The sequence below is a fragment of the Drosophila subobscura genome, chromosome J, assembly GCF_008121235.1.
Source record: "Drosophila subobscura isolate 14011-0131.10 chromosome J, UCBerk_Dsub_1.0, whole genome shotgun sequence".
In the NCBI taxonomy this organism is placed as follows: Eukaryota; Metazoa; Arthropoda; class Insecta; order Diptera; family Drosophilidae; genus Drosophila; species Drosophila subobscura.
Window position 1 is genome coordinate 4055584 of NC_048532.1, and position 16289 is coordinate 4071872.

Below are 16289 nucleotides of genomic sequence, written 5' to 3' on the forward strand. Positions count from 1 at the left end.
CTCATCAGTTCAGTTAGCTCGACTTTTGCTTTGATGTACCAACGAGTACTCGCAGAAGAAGTCAAATTCAATTTGCATACAAATCAAGCCAAGCCAGCGGCAGCGGCGACCACTCCGGACAATTAGCGGAGCAGGACAGGTGGCAGGACAACGGTCTTTCTTAAAGTGCTAACAAAGTGCAACGCTTTAATTACTTAACTGCCAGAGAGGTGGGGTAGATCGCCCCCTCTCCCCCTCTCTTTGAGTCCCTGATTCTCGGCAACTAGTTGAAATTAAAATGTGAGTGAGTGCGACAAGTTTTTAGCGTCTTGTTCCGGTTTTCGCAACATCCGGAGAAGTGTGAAAAGTGCAGAGAAGTACAGCAGGCAGCGGCTGAAGACTGGAGAGAGAAGCAGAAGAGCTGAGCCTAATGACACTTTTTAATCAAATATGCTAATGATAATGCAAAAGTTGAGCTGTCATTAAAATTTTAGTCGGGTAAAAAGTTGTGTTGTTTGTTTTTAGAGCTCTCCCAGAGCGTCCTCCAGCAAAAGTTAATTTGTATTTACAGCATTAAGGAAAATACAAATAATAATGCATGGGTTGTGCTGTGCAGTTTCCATCTGGTTTTCGGGCGACATTTGGCCTTAATGGGTCAATCTCTGTCTACCATAAAAAGTATGGTACGACAATTGAGTTGCACGAGATTTCATGCAAACACATGCGATTATGGTATTTATGGGAGGGGAGGAATGGTGGCCTGGATGCTGGGGGGAGGGGCTCTGGAGAGTATTCATGCCTGGCCACAACTTGCACATTTGCAATACAAATTTGCAATGCCATTAATGTATGGGAAACCCCGATTCTCCCCCTGGACACAAAAAAATACCCCAAAATGCCTTGCCATGAAAAATCGCCGCTGGTCAAACACGTAACCAAATTGTGCACAGCAGCAGCAGCAGGACGATCAGGGGGAGAAGCCGCACCAGGACCAGGAGCAGCAGCGGCAGCAGGAAACAAGGATAACGAGCGTGTTGAGGACCCCTCACCACCTTCCCAAAACTGTTAACGTGGGTTTGGGTCGATATGTTGGCCTTGTCGGCTGGAAGGTTTGTGGAAGCTGCAGTAGCAACGGCAGCGGCAGGCTCATGTTATGCCCTGCCAAGGACCTCCGCCTCTTCCTCTGCCTCTGCCTGTGATGCCTGATGTTGCCTGCCGTTGCTCCTTCTGCTGCTGCTGTTGCTGCATGGGACAAGTATTTTAAAATCCAATTAAAAACGCCCTAGTGGGATTTTTCAATCGCTGCCACTACTGTTGCTGCTGCTGCTGCTGTTGCTGTTTCTGTCTCCGATGTTGACAAGGGGCGGAGGCAGGGAGGGCTGGACAGGCATCAGCAACAAAGTTGCATTAAGCGCGCGACATTCGTTGTCCACCGGTCGCGTCACAGTCATTTGTCGGAGAGAGGACCGACGACCGGCGACAGAGTGAGGGAGCCAGAATGGGGATGAGATGGTCACCCGATTGGACCACGTTGATGGCCATTGCATGTTTGCCTCTTGGGCGCAAGAGCGTAGCATGAATCTTGTTAGCCATCGTTTACGCTTATTATGCCCCGGCAAGGCTATCGAATTTGTTTGATGCATGATGAAGGATGCTAGGATGGCTGCTCGTCTCGCCACTCCACTCATCTGTGGATGGATGCACTGACTGAAAATTGCATTTGTGGCATTGCACTCGCAGTTCAATGCGTCTCATGCCAAAAGAAATCAAATAAACTCATCTGCATGCAACATATGATGTCCCGGACAGGTAACTAATGTCGTTTCAAGTCACTCCAACGGAGAGACACATAGCACAGACATATGTGTCCACAAAACTTTGACCAGCATTTCTAATCAAGTTTATCGCAGGCAGAACTTATCAATATGGCCAACTACGAGTACGTGTATGAGTACGAGGACGAGTACGAGCTGCCAACACACAAACACAAACAAAACTGTGACCCAGCAGCCGCCTGAAATTGAACTCTTCCAGGCATGAGCCACAGCACTTTGCATACAAATCACACAGAGTACAGGGGGTCTGTGTCCGTTCAGCATCCCCCAGCCAACAGTCTGTCTCTCTCTCTCGCGTGCAGCGTACTGATTTTGGTCAGAAAGAGGTGGGAGCGAGAGGGGGAGAAAGAAAGAAACTTTCAACTACCTTTTGTCAGTTGATAAACAACGAAACTTTTGCTGGACAAAGGCCTAAAGGATTTTGAGGATATGCAACTTTAGTAAATAGCAATTCGTTACTCAGCAGACGAACGGACTCTGACTCCCTTGAATGTCGTATGCAAAATATTTGGAGCTCTGTTCGTGCCCGAGTCCCTTCGGTCATGTTTTCCCCGTACGTGTAATGTGATATATTTTCCACTGACTCTCCAGCTCTGTAGTTTAAGTCTAAGGCAAGGCAAATTAAATAAAAATCAGTGTCCAGAGCGGGCTCAAATTGCAATTTCATAAGCAATTTGCCACTGGTCGAGAGATACAGTCGCAGACGAGACTTTTTGTTCTCCTGACTGACTAGGAAATTTGCCTGATTCACTCAGGACGTACGAGTTCTGGAGCGCCACAGGGCATGGACACACAAACAAAAAAGGCAAACTGGAAATTACATTTCAACAAGGAAGAAATTGTGTGTGTTTCTATCTACAACTATTTAATAGATGAGGCCAGATCCAAATCCAACGTCAGATCCAGGACCAGGGCCGCATTGCTGACATTTTTATGGCACTCTCGAGTGCTGGCCTAAAATTATACCAGCCCTCGCCGCCTCTACTCGGACGTGTTTGCGTGTGTGTGAGTGTATGTGCGTCTGACACACAATAAACACCAATTAAGAAAATAATATTTTGTGTACACACACACAAACAAACACACACAGAGACAAATGTCTCTGGCAAATTGAAAAGCCAAAGCCAGAGCCAGGCGACGCGTCGCCTTCGTCTCTAGTTCCGTACAAGAGCTGTGCAAATAATGCACAAAAGTATGCTACAAAATACGAACAAACACCAACACCGGGTACGATCTAGCTACGAAAGCGAGAGCCAAACCTATAACAAAAGCTGGAATATTATTGCTTTTGGCACTGTCCCAGTCCCATGTCCTCTGTCCCTGGCTTCTTTTCTCCAAAAGTTCTTCGACTTGCCTTCTTCCACTTTAGAGTCTACTGTGGGGGTCTGGCTGGGGATCTGAGTCTGACTCTGAAGTCCGAGCCAGCTTGTTATAAGGCATGTTGACAAGCCTCTTTAACAAATGACACCAACAGATGAAGAAGAAGACCGACCAGGACAAGCCAAATAGTCACTGTTCACCCTTCTCTCTCGCTCTGCTTCCTCTGTGTCCCATCTCTTACTGCTGTTTGTGTAACATTTGTTGAGCGTAGCCGAAAAAGTATGCTGCTGCTGCTTCCCCTCCCTCTAAAGTTCCTGGTAGAACTTATTCCTGTTGGAGTTCTCCTTCCTTCCACTTTCAGTCGCACTTCTGTTGTTTAGTTTTGTGTCCTTTTTGAACCCTTCAGTGGGCCAGATTCTCCGCATAACAACCCAACCCATGTTAAAGCGACTATAACATCAGTGGAGTTTGACTCACAAGCTTAAATATTAAAGACAAGCAATCTTTTTGATAGCATGGAATTGGTAAACAGATGATTATTTTCGTTTAGTTCAGTTCCATTAAGTTTCAAATCAAATCAGCTAATGACAATTACCCACAAATGCCACTTTAAAACTCGTTAAAGTTGAGAAAGGTGCGGTGCAGAAAAATATACTATTATAAATACACATATATCGAAAAAACTGCATCGTCAGAGACTTAAAGGCCTCGACCAGCCTGCCAACTTACTCCTAGACCCAGCCCCGGCCAGACAAAAGTAATTTAGAGGCAGCCCAGAAAGGGGCCGCTGAAAAACTGCTGCCAGCGCTCAGCGAACCACAAACAAGGTAAATGCTTTTGAAACAACAGCAACACGAGGCTGGTGGCAAGTACGTGTGCAGGGGTGCAGGGTTGGCAACCGCAACATAATAATTATGCAACAGAAACCGCAATGCATGCGGGGCAGGCAGCAGTCACTACGCGCTCTGCCCACCGCTCTCTGCTTTCTGCTCCTTCTCCTAGTCTGATTTGGGAGGAAAATTGTTTTTGCCCGGCGAAAGTGTGAACAAAAAGCTGTTGCGTGTGTTGTACACAAGGAGTGGGGCACGGTCCGGGCCAGAGAGTAGGAGCAACAAATACATAAAAACAACAAAACACTGGGAAAACGCAACAACGTCAAACCGCAAAGTCAAATGCAACTAAAACCGCAGTACAGTTTGGGGCGCTGAGGTTTTCGGGATAGTGCGGGGCAGCGGCATTTAGCACGAGGGAAAGACGTATGGGAAATAAACTTAAATCTCATTCAGCAGCTGTATGACTCTGATAGGTGGTAGCTCCATTTAGGTAATGTTACGTCCTTCCAGTGAGAGGATTATCTGGCAATGGACTGGCATTGTTGCAGCTTATTCCACAGCATTTCATTCCGTACTCTTTGACGATTTATGCGACCACTTATTCACCGAAGGAACACACCGAACAAAGTCGCGGGGGGCACTAAAGAGCTAAAGCCGCATAACTTAATAGCGACTCGCTTCATTTGAACTTTATTGCTGACTTCGTGGGGTCTTTGGAATAAAAATAAAGACAACACCATGGTCCCATGGCAAGGAAAATCAATTTACCCGGGCTTAGCCGGAACATCAAAGCATAAGCAAGGACCAGTCATGAGGGACAAGGGACCAGGTACCAGGGACCAGGACATGGACCCGTGCCGTATCTCGACCTGGACAGGTAGGTTAAGCCTAATAAACTACGCGCCCAAAAGCATGCAACAAATTTATTTCACCCGAAGAGTAGAGGGATCCAAGCCGAAGCTAATTGTATTGCCCGACGGAATTTGATTGCATGGATTTATATATGATTGAAAAGGGCCAGGCGGGGCTCGGGCTCAAGTTCAGGCTCCGGTAAGCATCTGGATGCGGTCGGACAGCGAGTGCATAAATTGTGCGCCCAAGTCGCGCACATTATTCATTTTTAATGCGCCCGAGTCGGCGATGGAGCTAGCAACGACCACAACAATTTGGCCACATGTAAGCACAGCCAAGTTGTCCATAATTGCGTCGAGACTGAGACTGAGACCAAACCGGCGGAAGACGACACCAGCCAAGCCACTTCCACTGCCACTGCACTTAAGGCGCCCCAGGTAGAAGCATCATTAAAATGAGTTAGCGTCCTAGACAAGACCAGCAGATGGAGGAAGGAACTGGAGAAGGGGAAGGAACTGGAGAAGGGGAAGTAACTGCTCTGTTGCTGTTGGCCTTTTGGGTGCAATTTGCAGTGGCACCGCAGTGGCAGTGGCAGCAATTAAGCCATGAGGTAGATTAACTTGAAGCCGCCGCTGCCTTTGACGAGACAAATGCGTCCGCTGCACTCTCTGGTGGCTTTGTGTGCCTCGAAATTTATTTAATTAGCCAGAAATGTGAAACAGGTGAGCGAGTGCTTTTTTTTTGGTAGTATTTCCATAGTAAAGCAGGAAGAAGCCACTCCAGCTGCAAGCACAAAGGAAAACTTTCAAGTATGAAACAGTAAGAATGCCTTTAAATCATATTGAGAATGGTTTTAATTGAACAAGATTTCAATTGTATTACGCAAAAATCTGTGAAGTATAGCAGTTCCAATTGTTTGTGCACATGCGTATTTATGTACGTATGTATATTGTATGTAAGCATAATGGCAGCTCTCTGGGCTCTGGGCTCTATGCTCAGTGCCCTGTGCTCTGAACCGTGTGCTGCAAGCTGGCCGTGTGTTCTGTGATGTGGCAAACAAAACGTGCCGCTTGCGAAATTGTACAACAACCAATTAAAATGCATAACTCGATTTAAAGTTTACATAACATTTTGCTAAATTACAGGTTCGTCCCAGCCATTCGGGCTTATATAAGTGGCCTTCATCCCACCCAACCTCTCCGCTCTACAGTTCAGTTTGCAAGGGGCTTACAATGTCTGTCGCATGTTGCTGCTGTTGCTGTTGCCGTTGCCGAGGCAACATGCAATTAAAAGCGATATTGAATTTTGTTACGCTCTGCGCTCGAGTGTGCAATTTGTAGTTGTTGGTGTTGCTGTTTCTGTTGGTGGCTGTGGAGGTGGTGTTTGGTAGTGATGCTATGCTGCTCTGCGGCTCTTATTTAATTTGAGAAGAGCAAAAACATATATTTGTTATGTGATTGGCATAACTTATACAATGCCAGAGACAGCATCAGGAGAGTCCGTCCCGGAATCAATGCATGTATATCAAGAGTGTTTTATGAACAGCACTTCAATGAGGTCGGATCTCTACTAGATTGATTCAGTTCAGGACTAAGCTCCTTCCAACTACTAGCGATCAAAAAGCTCGAGTTCCCTCCCTCTTTTCAGGTTTTTAACCTGTGAAGAGGGTATTTCGGTTTTTGAAACCTATATTTCTATATACCTATTTTCTGTCTGACAGATTTTCTGTCCAAATTTCAGGTTGCTTGTTTGCATCTCGTTCTAAAAGGGTATCTATCGCCTCGTCTATCCAAGCAGATATTCTTTTCCAGTGTTTTTCTCTCTCGGTGGCCGCCAGCTTCAATTGTTGTTGGCTGCAGCCAAATCGCTCCTGAACCCTAATATATGGCTATTATGGCATACAGTGCTTTTGGCCCCGTGGCCAAACGGAAGAAGTGGAGTAGAGTAGAGTGGAGTGAAGAGGAGTGGAGCAGAGGCCAGAAGGGCATTATAAATCTTCATTGTTTTGGGCCCGAGAGCGGAGTAAAGTAGGACGGACACTACCGAATATTTTTCAACGCTCCCTCCTGTTGCCGTTTCTGGCTGCTCCTGGCTTCTCCAACTTTTTCTCCCTGTGTATGCTAAAAGCAACATCAATTTGCATGAATTGTGTGGTTGTGTTGGTGTATTTGTGCGTTTGAGTGTTCGTGTGGTGTGTGTATATGTAATTACAAACACACACACGAAGCAGAGTCGAGTACGTGCAAATCTGACCAAAAATTTAAATTGAAGCTAAAATTTTTGCCAAATTTTGCAGCCTGCAACGAAGCTGACGAAGGCGACTACTATGACGATGATGATGATGATGCTGACAATGATAATGTATGGAATTGCTCCACCCTATCCCTGCCCTGCTGCACGGCACAGGGTTGATGTTGCACTGGCCTAAACCCAACTCCGCTCCAATACTGATTCTCCCTGTGGGCAGTTTTGCAAAAACAAGTATATCGAATTTTAATTACATTTGCTTCATCTGTGGCCGTGTGGTTGGGAGCGAGTGCTATTTGCATTTTTCTTTTTTGCTTTTGCAAAACAGCCGACACGGAAATGTGATTTTTGATTGAGTGCCGACAAAACAGAAGCAAAAACCAGAGGGGAAAAAGCTTAGGCCTAAGGCTGTGTACATTTGATGTAGCTAAAATGCAACGTCTCAAAATCGTGCTACTGGGCAGCCAAAGTGTGAAGTTTCCAAGCAACATATTTAGAAATTATTTATTGTATTTTCGGGACAACCTAAAGGTTTTATTATACTATGCAAAAGACTGGCCTTCGACATATATTACATGTGAAAGTATGAATGTTTACTCTTATTATTATTCATTGTTGCCTGACAATGTGCTGATACTTGATATTTTTCTGTGGCCAGGGATACTCATTCATTTGCATTTTGCAAAAGGGCATTTGGCTCCATGGGTAAGGGGGGGTAAAATGTGAAATGTAACATACGAGTAGGAGTATGCATGGAGGAGGGATCTGATGAGGCTACCGTCTGGTATGCATTGCATTGGATGAATGGTTAAATAGTGTTTTGTCATCTGCTTACCGCCACGTGGATCACGTGTTCTGTTGTAAGGATGAAGCCTTGTGCACTTACCTAAAACAGAGAGAAGAATGAAATCTCAATGAGTTCGGGTAAAGCAAGAGAGCATTATCGATCGGGTTTACGAATATAATAGGTTTAACCAAGGAAACTTCAAAGGAACACAGGAAAAACTGTCAGAACCAACCCAGGATTTAAGTGCATAAACATAAACATTTGTTTTACTGGGCGCTCCGAGTCTGGCAGCCCCAGCAGCCCCAGCAGCCCTACCCTTGGCAGCCCGTCGACACTTGACGCAGCTTAGCAAGCCATAAGGAAGCCAGCCTCCCGGGCAGGCAGTTCCATCGTCAGTGTCAGTTTTATATTATTTTATTTCAGGTTGTGCCTTCACTTTTGTAAAAGGATAGCGACCGAGGCAGCCTCGTATCCTGTTCGGGCTCTAGACGTTTTCATTTTCATTAAATGCCTTCGCTGCGCTGCCAGACCCATCCCGAATCCTCTTACCGGAGGCGAAGGTGGAGGCGGCTGCTCGGGATATTGTCTAACAACAAAAGTGGAATAAATTAATTTAGCTCATGTCTTGGCCCCGGCAATGAGCTAGAAAATGAGCTTCGGAATATGTATGTGGCATACGCTATGGCGCCGCGCCTCGGCGCCTGATAATAACAAAATATGTGCAACTGACAGGTGGCAGGACCCAGGAGCTGCCACCCAACAGCAGACACAAGAGAAGCGCCTGCCCGTTGACTGAAATTTAATAAACTTTCAGTGGCTGCTGCCTTATGGCGTTTATTAAAATTAAAGCCTACCTTAGGGCCCCAGGTGCTGGCTGAGGAAATAGAATGCCACTACGTGTATATGAGCGTGCACATCAATAACCATTAGTACGGAGGAGGCAGCGTCTCTGTCAGTTAGGCTTTCGCCTAATTGCAGTGGAAGCTCGTATCCGTATCCGAATCCTCCTATGCTACGTCTGCTATTATTGCATTAATTTTTCAATAATCCTGCGCAACTAAAACAAATATCTTAAGTGCCATACTTCATGGCTGATAGGACTAATCTTTTATTGATGCCGGGACTGCCAACGATACGAGGCGAAGGAGAACGCGCTCAACTGAGTTAATTAAATTTGCTGCAAGGCCTTCTTCCTGCCGCTGCCGTAACAACTGCCGCTGCCTCTGGGACTCAGCTCCGCTCGACCTTTAATAAGCAGCACATCCCTATCCGCATCCTCATCTTTATCCTCATTCTTATGCCTATCCCCAGACACATTCTCAAAGTATGCTTGGGCAACCCTTTTCATCCTCTCAGCTCTCAGCGCTCTCAACCAGCCCCAACTTTTTGTTTAATGCTAAGCCAAAACTTTTTGGACATTTTTATTGACAAGAATCCTGGAGCCCAAAAAAGCAACAGAAGATGCCAAGGGTTTCTCTCCTCCTCCCCCTTGCAGTCAGTGGTGGTCGTGTAAAACATTTTTTCGAACCAACCTCCTGGGCTGCGCTTTGGCAAAGTTTCCTCTGGTCTCTGGTCTCGGGTCTCCTGTGCCCGTGTGTTGCGGTCAAATCTAATTTCCGCAGCTTTTACTACTTTATTAAACTATTACAACTAAAGCCAGCCAGCCAGCCGCTATGGCCGGTCCACGCAGGGCAGATCAGGGCTGCCTGCCAAGGGAATGGGCGATGGCGCTGGGTACTAAAAAAGTTATGTTCTTAGGTAAGTATATGTTTGTGTGGTAGCTGTATGTGTGTGTGGACCACGAAATGTGTTAATAAAGCACACTTGCCACCAGCGCGCCCACATAATGAAACGAAATTGTGGATAGAAACCCAGATTGCCTCGACTTGAGGCTGGGTATACACGTCGCCCCGCAAAGCTGGTAACATTTGGCTAGAGACAAGATCAAAGATCTGCTTAAGTGGTGCATGATCTGGTGAGGGTAGCTGTTCCTTTTTATGACCCTTGGCTGGGGGATATTACATTTCAGCTAGTTCCGGGTACCTACTCGGCTGCTCCTGTCGCAGCCTGGGTACTCTTAATTGCCTTGACCTTTGTGCGAGTGTCAGTATGCGTATCATAGTTTCGGGCGTGTAGCATGTTAATTAGCATTAAACAGGCCACGGTGAGAGGGAGAGCCTAAACACATTTTGCCTTTGCTATTTGTACGTATGTGATAAAAATGTATTGGACTCGGTCGCTGTCTCTCTCTCTCTCTCACTTGTTTCGCTCGGTTCGCTCTGTATATGAAAGTTTAGCTATATTGCAATTAAATTTAAGCTGCATTAAACTGCGGCCCACACACAAACTTACAGGAAGAGAGAGCGGGAGAGGCAAAAAGAGCGACTCAGGCTCAGAGGAGATCAGACCTCACAAAAGACTTGTGGCCATGGCAACGACTCCGACGGCAAAGTTTGCTGGCTGGGTTTTCTGGTTTTGGTTTTTGGCTGGTCTATGGACGGTACGCCAAAGTTCGCGTTTGTTCCTTTTCCTTTTTGATATGTATTTTAATTCCTTGGCCTGTGTGGCATTTTGCAGTTGGGCTTTAGGACTCTGGGACTTTTAGCTTACGAGCAGCGGCAGTGGCAGCGGCAGCAGCTGTGGCAGTCCGCAGCAACAACAAGGATGACTCTGGCTTAAATGGCACTTATGAGCTTATGCCACAACTTACATTATTATTATTACTCCGATTTTTTCTTATGCATGTACAAATGCTTCTTCGTGCCACACAATAAATAGTTATAGACTGCAGAGACCACCCACAAAGAGAGAAAGAGAGAGAGCGGGAAGAGGGAGAGAGAGCGGAGAAACAGCCTGAACCAGTTTTGTTTTAATTAAGGCACATTAAGTGGAATGTTTTACGATGCCTGGGGGTATTGCTTCTCTCTCTCTCTATGCAACAGATGCAGAAACTTAAATTATCGAAAGTTCAGCTAAATCAGGTTTATGCCCGTGCTGGGGGAGTCATAAATGACGTTGGCAGATCGGCATAGCCATTTTAGATAGAATGGCATGGGTTGGGTTCGGATTTCCCCACCCGAATCAATCAACAACGCTTGAGCGGCAAATTCCGAAATACCAACACACTCTTGGCCATTATTGTAAAAAAAAATGAAAGCAGAGCTCTCGCATGTCATAAGCGTTAAATTCAATTTGAGTTTTACAACATTTCTGTGTGTGTGTTGTGTCTCTATGTGTGTTTGTGTGCTTTTGTTGGGCACTGTTTGACAGTTTTTGCAGCGCTCTCAATCAGCACTTGTTAGAACTTTTTAGTGTGCTGTAAAATAAACATGAGTACGAGCATAGAGTTGGTGGAATGAAATGAAATTTAATAAATGCAGTGCGTTGGTATGTGCGGTACTGAGGATGGAGATGGATGGAGAGAGTGGCAACAGGAGAGGCAGCATGACATGCACTTCATAAAACTTTGCTCATATAAATTGAAATTGAAATGAAATGATGATGCGAGAGCTGCCACGTTGATATCTGAGTGTGTGCATCTCTGTATATGTGTATCTGTGTATCTTTGTTTGCGCCATTGCTGGTGAGAGTTGACAACCAGCGCGGAGAGCTTTGTAGAGCTTCTCCACAATGACTGCCTGTAAAAATTTGTTGGCCAAACAACAAGTAGAGCAAAAGCAGCAGTGGCAGCAGCAGCAGCAACAGCCTGAAAAACAACTTAAACTGTCATTCGAAAGTTTGAGGCAAAGCTGGAGAGTATACTCCATCGGAGGCACCGGAGAGGATTAAAAAACTTTTCTCGGAGCAATTATGTGAAGGCTACTTAGCTTCTTTTCTGATATTTTTTTTCAGGCAATATATTTTCCCTCCAAGCAGAGCTCACCCACCTGAACAGCACTGAACGGCGACACAATTTTGTTGCACACACTCCGCACGACTTCGGTTCTTGTGTCGAGGGTCGGATTTGGGCGTTATTTTTTCGGGCCTGCAGCTCTCTCATAGAATTTGCCAGTGCTATGTGCAGAAATTCAATTAGCCAGCCATGCGTGGTGAGCAGTGGAGAAGCAGTTTGCCACTTGGCATGCCATGCAGTTTTGGGGAATGCTTTGAAGCCAGAGAGACAGATACATTGCACATTGGCCGTGAGTGTGTCTATGAGAGTTTATGTGTGGTTGCGACAGGCTGCCTGCTGCTTCTGCCACTGCTTCTGCTACTGGTGCTGCATACTTGCCTCAATTACGCCGAAAATGTCACATTAATTATTGGCATTTATGGGGTTTGCGCTGCTTTTGATATGATAGACGACAATGCAGGCCGAAATTCAAAGTCTACCTTACGGCGCGCTCCGCCTGCTATTGTTGTGGCTTCGAGTGTGTGTGTCTGTGTGAATGGCATCTTCATGCGTGTGTGTGCGTACGGTTGTATTAATTGAAATTTGTTTTTGTATGTCAGCTGCAAGAGAACACGCTGCTTCCGCTGCCTCTGCCGCTGCTGCTGCTGGCTTTTGCGGCAATTAAAAGTTAATTTGACAAAGCGAGACATTCGAATTAATTTTAAGTCTAAACGACGTTTTAATTCAATTTATGTTTTTGGCAGCACAACTTGACAAGGCCATGCCTCGAGTTAAGTGGGTTGATTGAGTCTGATTCAAGATATGCGGTTCGGGAAATCTTATCTGGCAACCATAGATTTTCGCTTGAAAATTTCGTCATCTTTTCAATAGTATTTGGAGCCATATTTGGAAATTTATTGAATTCTCTGCCTCTCCAAAATCCTGCTCTGCCACCATTTCACCCCCATTAGCAATTACTTAATGACAGGTTCCAGTTCCAGCGATTAGGCCGAGGCCCGCTTAAAGCTGGTAAAGCCTCTGGCCTCTGAGCATCATTGCCAATGCCAACTCGGCGCATTCAAAGTCAACTTATGCCAACTGTCTGTCAGCAACAGGAGCCAGTCCGCAGTGTCCTGGCCTGGCCTGTCATGGCCTAAGCTCCACACACATGCGGATACTTATGCAAAATGCTCAGCTCTGCCACTAGACGACACCCCTTGCTGGTGCCATATACTCGTGTAGAAGGAAGCTTTGATTACCGCCAGAGTCAGTGGGAGAGCCAGAGAAGGGGTACGTGGAGGCACACACAATTGTGTTGATTGCACAGATGACAAGACGTAGGACGAGATGACAACTTTGCTGCCTTGCAAAGCCTTGATGACAATGAAGTGCATGCATGAATATTCTAATCAAATGAGCCACCAGCCAGTGTCCCGGCCAGATCTCTGTCTCGGTCTGGGTCTGGGCTTGAGTCTGGCTCCTGCCCACTGTCGAGATAGAAAATTTGCCAGTGTCTACGGCTGCCTACACTCGGAGAAAAAACCAGTGTCAAACTCTTACAGTCTAGTGCATGTCTTATCCCCATTTGTTGTTTAATTTCGCTCAGTGTGGCGGGACACCACATGCTTTGTGTTTTGTGCTGGCAAAAGTTTCAAAGTCAGTTTAAGCCGCTCCCTCAGAAAAACCTTGCCTTTACCTCGTTTCATTTCATTCACTCACTGAAATCGAATTTGCATAATTTAACATGATGGTTGCGCTTATTCCTGTTGCCTGTCAGACACAAACACACACACACACTTTCACCTACGACTCGGACAGAGTTGAGCAGGAGCAGAAGTAGAAGCAGCTGGAGCACCTCCTTGGTTAATATTGTTGGTTGGGCTGTCCTCCCATTCAGCGCCACCGCATTCTGCTGCCACATGCATCATCATTTGCATACATTTGCAGGTCGCTCAGTCAGTCAATGTTCATTCCTCATTACTTCGTTCGTTTTTCGCTTTTCCCTTGTTCCCTTTTTCCCCGCCTAAGCTGACTCGATTTTACTTGAATATAATTCGCGGAGCTGCGTGGAAACGAAACCGGAGGAAAAGTGGTAGAAAGAAAGCATTGACGTTGATGGATTTTGGCACTTACACAGGCTAGCGCCTGTCACTTCACCCCAGAGCCTGCTCCGTCTCCGTCTCCGCCGCCCAAAAAAGCAGCTCCAGAACGGCTGACTTTGAAGCGCATTTTAATGAAGAATGATATGTTGGCATCGCAGCCACAACAGCCACAATCGACCCACTGCTCCGTCACCGCCACCGCCACCGAACCACCTCCATCGACTGACAGCTTTCGCGGCTTTGAACTTTGCACGCCGGTAGCTGTCGAACTTGAAGGGCGACAGTAAGTTTTCCCGCTCAACGGGATGTGAAGTGAATATAACATAGAAAAACTGAAAATACGTATCAAATTATGTCGCGGCTTTGTCAAAAATTTGTGTGGGGCTTTACTACGAGGAGGGCCGGAAATGTCTCTACAGAGATATTTCTGAACTTCAAATTTGAGGCACTTGTGGCATCAATTTGATTTCGCTATTGTCCCGTAGGACGAGTTTGGCTTAAAGAATGCCTGAAGCAGCTGCAATCTCAGGAGCTCTGTGGCGCTCTCCATTCTTCATCCAAAACAAATATGTTTTCATCTCCACCCTCCGCATTGATTTTCTATGCATAGTGTCATATGGCCGCGTGACACGCCCCTTCCGAGTGTCTTTTCATGCATATCAAAATGGCAACAATAAACGCCAACAAAAGAACAGAAATAACAAACATTAAAATGAAAATACACACGAACACGGGGAGGGAATGGAGAGGTTTTCGTGGGTATACGATACACAACAGGCGGCAGTCAAAAATGTTGCAAATGTAAGCAAAATAAAAATATATATAACAAAGATACAAACAAACACACAGATACAGATACAGTGTGTGTTTATGTGTTTGTAAAACCAAAACTTTTGACATAATAAAATGGAATGTTATTGTTAAAAAAGTTACTTGCATATTAAAACAAACGAAACTTTTCTCCCGCACTCTGTCCTTCTCTCTCTCTCTGTCGCTGCTTTTTCATGCCCTGTGTTTGTGTGTATGCGTGGCATTTGCAAGTAAAAATACTCCCACACAGATATAGACGCATACACAGAGGCAAATGCAAATGGCGAGCGTGTGAAACGAGCAGCGCTGTCAAAAGCAAACAACTTTAATTGAACTGTTTACCCGATTTTTATTTTATGCCACCTAGAAGCTCACACCCCTTTCCCCGGTCTTATCCAAGAGCACTGTAATTGTAAGGGTTATGTGTCTGATGATTATTTGGCTCGTTGCACAGCTGCCAACATGGCTGGGCCATTATCAGCTGGGCCATTTGGCAGAGGGCCCAGACTGTGCTCCTCGGTTTCAGCTATAGAATATGCTCGAAATATGCAGATTCCTAAATATACAGTTTATAAAAAGATGCTAGATATCTACACACAATCAAAACTAATACCAAAAACGTCATGGTCAACAAAATCGCAAAATTGGTAATCAATCAATGGAATAAAACTGGCAATTACAACGGATAACGAGCTGAACACGTTACGTATACTTGATATAAACAGTATAAGAAAAAAAAGGAAACAAGAAATATGAAGTATAGCAATAGATATGGATGTAGTTTATGTATAAATAAATATTGGGGGCTGTACTCACCTTTGCTCGTACCGTCCGGGCCCCGCAATATGGTGCACTCCTCTATAGAGCCAAACGGGTGGAAGATTTGTCTAACATCGTCTTCGGTCTGTTGTTTGCTGAGCATGCCAACGAAGAGTTTGCGATCTAGATGCTCTATTTTGGGTTCGGTTTATGGTTTTTTGGTTGTGGTTCGTTTTCGGTTTCAGTTTCGATTCCGTTATGTTTTGTTCATGTTTTATGTAATGTTATGACCGGATTGAATCGCAACGATCGGGTTGAATCGGATTGATTGATTGATTTCGATTTTTCAGGCACCAAAAGAGGCAGCAAAATGGATAAATGGCAATGTGGCAGTGTCAATGCGGGTGTGCGATTGTTTTTAATCAGACCCATAGCCAGAAAATTTTCGCACAAAATTAAAATGAAAACAAAAAATTAATACAGAAAACGAATAAATGTTTATTGTTTTTTTTTTGTATATTAGTATATGTATTTGTATCATATTTAGGAATTTAAATGCAAATGTAACAAGGTTACATAATACGTGGCATAATTTCGTTTTTTCAGTTAATTTTTTGTTGTTGTATGTTTTTGTTTTTGTAACGAGTAACGAGAACGAGGCAGGCACATTTATGTAGTTGTGAGTTTTTTTTTATAATTTCAAAGATTTCAACAGGCGCAAAATACCCAAAGAAAAGTAAAAGCAACAACATTTAGTTTACGAGAGATTTTTGTTGGTGTTTCGGGTGGATATTTTGAGCACCAATAGAGCAAATACATTTACAACATTTATTAATGTGGGGTAACGGGGTTCGGGTCGTGGGTAGGAATTATAAATTTGGATTTTAAAAGCGGAACATATGGTTTTCATATTAATTTTTTTTTGTTTTGAGG

At 45.0% G+C, this 16289-nt stretch overlaps 1 protein-coding gene across 23 annotated transcripts in view; it reads right to left on the reverse strand.

Moving 5' to 3' along the window:
- LOC117895768 (CUGBP Elav-like family member 4) overlaps positions 1–16289 on the reverse strand; it is a 272251-nt gene that overhangs the window by 46296 nt on the left and 209666 nt on the right. For 9 of the 23 annotated variants that reach the window (XM_034803645.1, XM_034803643.1, XM_034803666.1 and 6 more), the window contains one exon: positions 15414–15548. The exons of 7 other annotated variants lie outside the window; for them this stretch is intronic. In XM_034803645.1, coding sequence (XP_034659536.1) covers positions 15414–15548 — 135 coding nt within the window. Of the gene's footprint in view, positions 1–7901; positions 7953–15413; positions 15549–16289 lie in introns of all 23 variants that reach the window. 7 more of the 23 variants (XM_034803653.1, XM_034803655.1, XM_034803656.1 and 4 more) reach the window with 1 other exon arrangement.